General features: G+C 38.3%; 1 protein-coding gene across 4 annotated transcripts in view; it reads right to left on the bottom strand.

The window, feature by feature from the left end:
- Positions 1-7297, bottom strand: part of rnf220a (ring finger protein 220a) — a 453324-nt gene extending 446027 nt beyond the window's left edge. The window contains exons 1-2 of one of the 4 annotated variants that reach the window (XM_073062918.1): positions 7053-7297; positions 5256-5995 (exon numbers count right to left, since the gene is read on the bottom strand). In XM_073062918.1, the coding sequence (XP_072919019.1) occupies positions 5256-5883 (628 nt within the window). In that variant the 5' untranslated portion in view covers positions 5884-5995; positions 7053-7297. The remainder of the gene's footprint in view (positions 1-5255; positions 5996-7052) is intronic. The other 3 variants (XM_073062919.1, XM_073062916.1, XM_073062917.1) reach the window with 3 other exon arrangements.
- Positions 7298-9958: the final 2661 nt, after the last annotated feature.

Below are 9958 nucleotides of genomic sequence, written 5' to 3' on the forward strand. Positions count from 1 at the left end.
CTGTTTGCTGGTTTTAATTAACTATCTTAACTCCTGGAAAGTTCCCCCCCCCCCCCCCCCTTTTCCAGGCTAGTATCTTTCAGAAACTGGTTGGCTGTAAGCTGTGATTACAGCTTCAACACCAGGGCCCCCAATTTGAAAAGACCTCCTGCCTTCTTCTTTGATCTCGGCTGCCAGAGAACTGCCGGTTGCTATTTTTCTGCCCTCTCAACACTGGCTCTGTCACCTGGCTCTCACAAAGGAAACAAAGGGATGGCTCTTTCTCTCCCTCTCGCACACAAGCAGGAAGACACAATTGAGACACTGAATTATACTTACGGTACACAGCCCACCAGAGCAGCTGCTACCCATTTTTCACAAAAAAAAGGACAAGATACTTGCTGAATAAAGAGAAGTAGCTGGTAAGCAACGGGCAAACCTGTTGCAAGGATCTGTGGCTCTTTTAATGCTACATTTATTAACCCTTAAAAGATCACATTTCTCCTTCCTTATTTTGTTCCTCTTTAAAGGCTAAGATAATTATATTTTCTGTTCATTGATGACCCTCCCTACTACTTTCTTCCATCTCGCCAGTTACTGGTCCGAATTGGCATGTTTCTCTTTACCTGTGTAATATTTGTTCTACAACAACTCATACTTTCTGTAAGGAAATGATTTAAAACACTTAAAAGTATTATCGGTTATTAGTTTAGAAATGCTGCCATTACATGTTCTTTCTGGAAAGGTGTGAAAACTTGTATTAATATTGCAGTGGCTGAACATTTGTGTGAAAATCTATAATGGCAACAAAAAATGAATAATTTCCAAAATGGAAAAAATACAACAAGATATGTTTTTAAATTTATTTGTATGTTACCAATTTATTGAACAACAGTAGAAAATCATACTGAGAGATAAAAGATTTTCAGCTTGCACTCTTCACCATCATATTCTTTCTCCTACTTGGTATAAAGATAGATCATGCTACTGAGAATTCACAAAATAAAAATGGTAAAACAGGGTTATCCATTATTTGGTGCAAATTTACTTCATTCATTTATTTTTATTTTGAAAACCATTAAAAATGATCATACTGCTATTAAAAACTGTTGACTAATAATAATCCTGGCTGTTATTTCAAAAATGCAAAACGTGTGCTGTAATAAGTAAAGAGTTTCTAACAATGATTAAGTATCAACATGTAATTGTGAACGCAACAATTTATGACAATTAATATTCTTTATATTTAAAAGTAAAAATTGGTTATAGACATGCGGTATAATGCTAGCTTGCTTTCTGACAGTAGTCTGCTTTGTTGTATGTGCTATCATGCTGTCGGAGAGAGCTGAGGATACTGACCGAGTCTCCCTGGTGGGTTTACTGACTGAACATCAAGCTCCCCTTCAGCCTCTGTAGACCAGACACATTGCACAAATGTAGACAGAGGGCAAATGAGCAGTAATTGATGAGAATAAAGATGTTTTGCCAGACAGAGATAGTACCCCTACAGAGAAATGAGGCATTTACAAATAAAACAAGGATAGACAAGACAGACGCCTCACTTTGCTATGGATTCTACGACAAAAATTTAAATTGGGCCACTAACTGTGAACAGAAGACTTTGAAATGAAAAATAAAGAAAGAAGGTCTAACATGAAAAAAACATTGCACAGGGACTAGCAAAATGTAGTACAAGCGGCATTGCCATTGATTGTTAGCATCTGAGGAACTGTTTGTTTTAACCCAAAGCCAAGACTTTATATGAAAAGCCTTACACAGATTTTGGGTTTGAGAAGCTATCTGTCAAGCACTGCGCACCCCCCCCCACCTCACTCCATTCTACGTTTTCCAACAGCAACCGGTGATTACTCTGAAATGCTACAATCCCTGAAATCCTTGCACCCCAACTTTTAGTTAAACAACTGTTGGATGTGTCCAAATGCTGCTGAGTCTGTGTTCAAGAACCATTAATTAGATGCAAGAGTACACAAAGTTTCTTTTCTATGTTTCAGAGAGAGTGCAAGTTGCATGTAAAATGATTGCATGGAAGATAAGAATAATCTTATGCTAAGCCACCAAGACAAAAGATATTCAGATTTTTCTAATTAGATCATAATGACCCTCTCCCTTGAAATGATCATTTTTAAAACCTATCTTAAGAATTATTTCTCTTACTAGCAACTTGTAACTACTTTATTCATCCCTTTGTACTTCAAAAGTTGTACTTGAACAGTAAAGGCAAGTATTTTGCTAAACTCTATTAATTCAAAATAAAATATTGAAATCAAGCAGGAAATTAGCAGTACGCTGGTAGTCACAAGCCTCTTTCTGAATCACTTACTCAAGACCCGAATCACATACATTTTTAACAAATGGAAATTCTAACAGTGAAACAACTCTGAATATTTGCCTTGCTACATTTTGCCAACCGTGAAGTACAGTGCTCACGTTAATAAATAAACCCCTTTAACTCAGACTTCTGTTTTTTAGATGTGCAATATCCAAATTATTTAAAATAATAGGGTCTAGAATATCTGTACCACAGCATCATATATTTTGGTTTTTCATTTTGAAGGAAAATTTTTGTAGTTTTAATATGTAGGTTCATTTTTATTTCTAAGAGACAGTGTTTAAAAGCAAAGAACTGCTATGCCGCAATTGAGCAGGTACTCCCTTGGCAGAAGTCTTGTAACAGATTTTTTGGGAAGAAATAGAGAAAGGAAATCGATGGCACTTTGAATAGAGGTCGTCAGGGTTGTTGCTCAGGGAAAGTGACAGATCTGTGTACTAAGCCTCTGGCAGCCCCAAAAATTCCATACATATTACCATTAGCTGCAATATTTCAAGCTACAGCCTTTGTAATGAAACTCCACTTTGTAAATCAACCATTTATCCTACATGTTAGTGCAATGCAATCAGTGTTAACTAAAAGTAGCTAAAGCAATAAATAGTAAGATGTAGACAGACCAATAGATAAAGCCATAAATGTATAGATTGTTTAACTGACATCATAACAATTTTGCTAATAAATATATCTGAAGAAATAGCACATTACTATCAATTTTTAAATATCAAGTACCATTTTCAAAAGAGCATCTATAAATGATCCACATTAGGCACTCAATGTACCACACTGTCAGTCTTAAAAACTGAATACTTTATTATCCATTGCTAGATAAAAATCAGATATTCAGTAGAGGAATGTCTAGTGAAATTTAATTTGTAATTTCATGTGATGCTCAAAATTAAGTGCAAAGTTACTTATAACAAATCAAATTCATATTTGAATGTGTTTGATTTTGTCATCATTCAAAAAATGGAGATGGTTAACCAGAGAGTATGAAGAATTCCTAAAATATAAACAGATGGCCTGGGATATTGAAGAAAAGGCTTTTAACGTAGCTTTATTAAAATGAAATGTTAATGTTTAACAAATCGTTATTCATAAAAGAGCTTAAAACATATTTTGACGAAAGCAAACTAACTGCAGACTATTTCAATGGTTTTCCATCCCATCAGCTTTTCCTTAGCATTTGCACTTCCAGTTCTACAAAGCTGCCATTGCATATTTATCAGCTAAAGAAATTTAGTCCCCAGCTCTGTGACTAATACGAATATAAGGCAAGGTATTTTTAAACTGCGGCAACTCACACCTCAGCCTTATAACAAATGGCATTGTGTTAAAGACCAATTGTCCTTTGTCTTGTCGCCTTCGCACCTCAATATTCATTCCTACAACTCTCAAATCCTTTTTGCTACACCGCAGGCTTAAAGACTGAGGCTGCATAATACCAGCTCTCAGCAAGTGCTCAACGCCGATCCACTGCCGCCTTCCTCTCGATTTTTCCATATTAGTGCCTATCATTACCATAAGAAGAGGGCAGAGGAAAAGAGGGGAGGGGAGCACTAAAAGAAATGTGAAAAGGATGCCAGTTGAAATCCAATAGGAAGAACTGAAAAGATCAGTGTTTTTCACATCTGGTTAAGTACTACAAAACACAGCGGTAAGAACACCCATGCAAAGTTTACTTGCAGGGAAAGGAATAAAGTATTAATGTAGGTTTCAATTTGTGCTACTTCCCCTATCGTTACCATTCTACCAACACTGCTCCAAATTGTTTGCTTAATAAATCAGAAGACATTTATGAAGGAGAAAAGCAACCAGGTTGGTCTTGTCAGGAAGGAAGCAAAGACATCCACGTTTTGTTGTTTTAATTTTTTTTGTTAACGGCACAGGAAGGAAGATAGGGGCCTGGATTCTGACTCAACAATTGCTGATTAATTACTCATTCTTAACATAATATAGCCCATCTGTGTTCCCTACTGCAATCAAACTTTTGGGGGAAAAATCTTCACTTGCCCTCTATATTTTTCACGTCTTTCTACCTCGCCGCCAGTTTTTTTAAATGCTACTTTTTATCACCCACTTGGTTTTACCTCCCTTTGCTTTCACTTTCTCCCTCACTCTTCCAGCTCCGTTATCCTTCTCACTTTTCCCCTCCTGCCGCCTCTTACTTCTTTTCTTCAACCAAAACAAACAGCAACAGAAGTCAGTAGCTTCCCACAGTTGAGGATTGTTAGTTTATCACCCATTATCACCTCATCTTCTAAGTCCCACCTTTCTTCTCAAAACACTGGCGGGCCCCACAAACTTCTGGAATTGCAATTTCACTCAACAAACATCACAATACCGATGCGGGAATTGGCTTCCTCCCTGTTATAGGTCCTTTTCTCTCTTTTTTCCCAGAAGTTACTTGGTTGATTGTGCGAGTGTTGGGGGTGGGGATGGTGATGGAAGTAGGGTGCTGTTGAGCAATGCAAGTGGTAAGCCTTTCTTTATAAGAATATTAATATCATTAGCTTTCCACTGAACCTGATTTTCACTAAATTCCTTAAAGAATTTTAATCATTAGAAGATACAGTTCTACTTGCTTTACTTGGCTTTGTTTTAAAAGCAGACCATTAAAAACCTTGCTCTCAAGCAAACAAACTCCCAGAACTGAAATTAAAATACAGATGTTGAAAAGCGATATACTGACAAGAATATTTACTCTGGATGTCTACATATATTTGAGTTTTTATTTGAAAAATGGAATAATTCCGAGTTCAAAATAGCTTGAATTTTAAAGTAGCAACTTCAGTAAGATATCTTATTTCATGTCAAGCACAGTTTATGTCAAATGCAGTTATCAAAAAGCTTGTGATACTTTAATTGGAACATTTGAATTTTGAAATAAAAATTTAAAAATAAGTTAAAATAAGTAAAGAACACTTACATCTTTCGTTTCGACTTTCTTCAGGGCTTGCAGAATTTTCTCGGTCAGAGATGAGACCTGACACAGCAAAGACCTTTTTTCCAGAGTCATCTAGCTTTAGAGAGCTGGGGGAACTGGATGGGAGCTGGGCTGTGAACTCATATTCCTTGCCCTCAGAGTCTGAAAACCTCAGATGGGGGGATTCGGTTTCATGGCAGTTCTTTAGTCTTTTGGCAGGCGTAAAGGCAGATTGATAACTGTCTCTATCTTCAGCGGAGGCAAAAGGCCGGAATGCCCCAACACCACTATGGTTCAACATGCTGATGGGGGTACAGTCCAGGTTTGGAGGTGCAAATTGAGGATGCAGATGTAACAGCTGAGGGGGGAAATCTCGGTTCGGGAAGGCCCCTGGCACCCCACCCTGACGATGGTACATGGAAGCAAAGGTGTACGAACCATTGGTGAAGGGGATGTGGACGTCTTTGTCCACTGAGACGGGTACTCCAAAAGGTCTAGGCTGCTGGCAAGAGATAGAGGCATCTCGGCTAGCCTCTGCTGTGGAGGCAAGGACCATCAAAGCTGGAGATGCAAGGGGGTTAGGGAGGTAGGAAGAATTCTCCATCTTGAAAGCTGTTCTGTGCAAGTCCATTGGAAACTCTTTGCTCGCTGATACCAGACTTATATGTGACCTTCTCAAATGCAGGCAAGGCTGGCTTTATAAAGAGCAGTGTGACATCATTAACACCACAGCTTGATAGACCCTATATTAATAAAGAGAACAAAATAAATATTCGCACACACAATCTCATCTCCTTTTGCTTATATATATAAAATCCACACCCATATATATTGCATCCTATTACAGGGATTCTGACGTTTGTATAGATTAGGTTCTATTTGACCACAGTAATTATGAAAATCTATACTTAATACACTCTGATGTCAAAAAGTCACGGGCTTAAAGACTGACCCCAAATAACAGAGCCTCTGTAGCCCTGTGATCAAAAATGCATTTATTGCTCCGAAATCACAGGAGGTGGTTACTGATTAAGCATTCTTTCCCCTTAAAATCCCGCTCACCGAAGAAATAAAGGTAACATTTCACTGTTTTTCATACCAATATGTTTACTTTTCCGATTTTTAATTTGGCACATGGTTAAAAATAAAGATTAAAATAACTTAACGGTATTGATTTACGCGGTAGAATTGACATTAATTTTAGTTCAGTTATCACTTTGCGAAGCGATCAATAGTAACTAATAACGAATGACAGGGCTGGTAAAAAGGAGAGAAAGCAGGACTCCAGCCAAAAATCGAAACGTACCAGCACTAAATCATCTCATACTTTTCCAGTCAGACATCAAGACACCAAAAAAACCCAGTTGTTACTTTTGTTACAACTATCAAGATTAATAAGATCCAGTGCCCTATAATTCAGTGCAACTTTGAAACTGAGGTCAATTAAACAGCTAATTTAATGATGCTTAGTAGCGATTATCAAGGAATAAAATAGCGAATAGGACGAAAAGTAAAGCGATTGTGCCGTAAAGAATTAACAAGAACTATGTAGAAACACGTTGTAAGTCACTATGAATACAATTCTCACATCTAATAATCACAGTACAATTTATTCTAAATAAGGGTTTAAATAGTTCAGGCGATAAGCAATGAACACGGATTGTCTGGGCTAACCACTACAGTATTTTTAATTGCAAGGTGCACGCACCGGCACACACAGACCATGAAGTATGTAAACAATGACTTCCGGACAAAGTTGGAGACAACACATCACAGATACATTCTTATTACTGTACTTACTTTAATTCCCAGGGATGTTTTCACTTATTATAATAGAACATATAAACGCGAAAATAAAAGGTTTATTTCTTTTGGCAAAACTCTCCTTCAGTATATATGGACTGTGGAGTGGAAGTCTGGAATACCGGGTGTGTGTGAATGAAGTCTGCTGTTGTAGAAGGGTGTTGATTACATGCACAGAGGGATCCCTATCCCGAGTCCGATCAGAGAAGGAATGTTGTGCTGCTGCTCCGCTGCTGCCGCTTGGCTCAGTCAGTGTGTGTGTGTGTGTATGTGCGTCAATTTCAGAACTCACTCACCGGGACAGCAATATTCCAACGCAGTCCCCAACAGCCTACTGCGCAACCGCATTAGCTAAACACTGGCATCTGGGAATTGTAGTCCGGACACTCATCGTTTCATCTCCCGCTCTTCCTTTTGCCTCTCTTGCGACTTTTTCCTTGTCTCTCTTTTTGCTTATCTTAATTATTTAGCTGGTTGTAATTTATGTTTCCTCCCTTTTCATGTTTCTGCTTTATCTATTCAATCTTTTTCATTTGAAATACTATTCGTATTTCGTATTCGTAGTACTATTCGTCTTTATACTCGCTTAATTCTTGTTTATTCCTTCCTTTTGTTCGCGTGTGTGAAAATATATAATTCCTAAAATGTGTTTTTACGCACAAAAGTGCATAGATCCTCTGAAGCATCGCGCCGAGTGTGTTTCTTTCAATTCTTAATTTGCAATTGCCCTTTATAATAGAAACTTCTTTTGGAATGTCTTTTCATTATTTTATCATTCCACAGTTTTTATTTGCGCTCTTAAACGTTTTTTTTTCGCGTTCTCTTCATCTACGTTCTTTTTCTGCGTTATAATTAGGATCATTTGCTTGCTTTCCTTAAGTATCTCCGCTTTTTACATGGAACTGTTGACCTTTTGCCTTTTTGATTCTCCACTTGATCTCTTTCTGCTTCATGAATCCACCTCCCTCCCTACCGCCCCCACTACATTCCTCCACCCCCACCCACACCACACCCCGCGTCCCCTACATAGAACCGCTCTGGTTCCTTTACCGCGGGCGCAGTAGTTTCGGCATCATCTGCCGCAGTACTGTATTTATTTTCCTCGTCTCTTCAACTTCCCCGGATCCGCCAAATCTCTTCGCATGCTATACTTAGAGCACTTACTTGAAACACTTTGAGCGCATTCGGTTTTCTTGCTGTGCACTCTCTTGACGATTTGCCTTTTTCGAATGCCTTCGTGCATTCCTTTAGGTCTGTTTACCGTTTCGTTTCTTTCATCATTTAACAAATTTCCGTTTCAAACTCTTGCCATCGTCTTTCGAGAACGTAGCATTCCCATGTAAAACTCGGATTGCTTCTTCAAGTTACGATAACAGGTCCAAATTAATAACGTCGATTGGAAAAGGATGGGGAGAAAGCATTCGTCAAGAACGCAGTTACATATTTTTAAAGTTTCGCGATCGAAGTTATTCCTCTAACTACCGACTAGGGTGCTTATCGAAAGATTCTTGGGCCTAAAACACAATGAGAAACATGATTTCCCGAGCCAATTAAGTACAAAACATAGGTAAACTATCGTCAAGCCGAGACTGATAAACTTGAGTCGTTGTGGTACCTATTACTACACCAACCCATTTGAACGGCCTACATAAGCCCGCATTTCAACGAACGCCCCCCCAAAATCAATACCTACCATTAATAATTATCTCCTTTTTCCCATTGAACGTAAAGTTTAACGGACCAAAGAGCTCGGATAAAGAACTTGTTAACATTACAAATGTATTGCAATCTACAACAAAATACAAAGATTTACCCTAACAAATTAAAAGGTCGACGCATAAACTCGCAATTGCCCGAAAACGCAAAATAATCCGTGTTAATATCGGTGAAGCGGTATTCTATCATCAGCGCTATTACAACCAGCAATGGAATATTTTTTATCATATAGTTTTTTTTCCAGATTATTTTACACCTCATCACTGTATATATTGTAAATTGTTACCATCTAATATGGACACTACAAAGGATTCAGTCTAAACCAAACAAGATAATGCCAATAATGTGGCAGGATTAGTTCGAACTACAACAGCATAAATAACTGCATAAATATTTCATATTGTGATATCATTTCACATCTTTTATCTAATGTTACTGTTGGGAGGGATGAAACATGATCTACATTTTCACTTAATCATAGATAAAACTTAATTCAGAATTGTAAAATGGCAATGAGATTAAAATTAATTGAAAATTCGCGGCACTTAGCAAATCTAAAATGCGTTACGTTGCATTTCACTGCGTTCGCAAGCCTGTTGAATGGAATGATATTAAACTACAATTCCCAGCGTCCTTAACTCAAGAAACTAAAGACGCTGAAGTCTTCAGTATGCAAGGCATCTGAAGTCCGTCGCAGCAGTGGGAAGCGGGATGCCTTCATCACACGCTCACAAATGAAAGACGTGAAATAGCATGTTACCATTTATTATTGCATACTAGTGTGTTTTATGATGAGTTTGTTGGCAGACCACCAACTATTTTCGTGGCAATATTTATACTGACCGCAGAACGCCTCGCTCAGTCATTGAGGTTTGTCGTGACATTTGTAAAACAAAAGTTGATAACAGGTTAAAAATAATAAAAATGATCCAACGGACTGGTTCAATAAAACTATCTGCCACCACACAGTGCGCCTTGGCCCAGCCAATAACTTTTGATGAAAGAGAGGGTGGTTGGAAGTGTGCGGCTCTGACCTCGGGAGTTGGAGCGCCCTGCAATGGTAAACTACAACTCCCAGAATCCCACCATGTTCCGGGGAGAAGCGCCGCTATGTTGTTTTCTCAACCAAACCTGATGACGACGGTTTCCCGAGCAGTTGGCCCGCCTTAGCCCGCCAAGGCTATTGG

Source organism: Hemitrygon akajei, chromosome 12, assembly GCF_048418815.1.
Source record: "Hemitrygon akajei chromosome 12, sHemAka1.3, whole genome shotgun sequence".
Lineage (NCBI taxonomy): Eukaryota > Metazoa > Chordata > Chondrichthyes > Myliobatiformes > Dasyatidae > Hemitrygon > Hemitrygon akajei.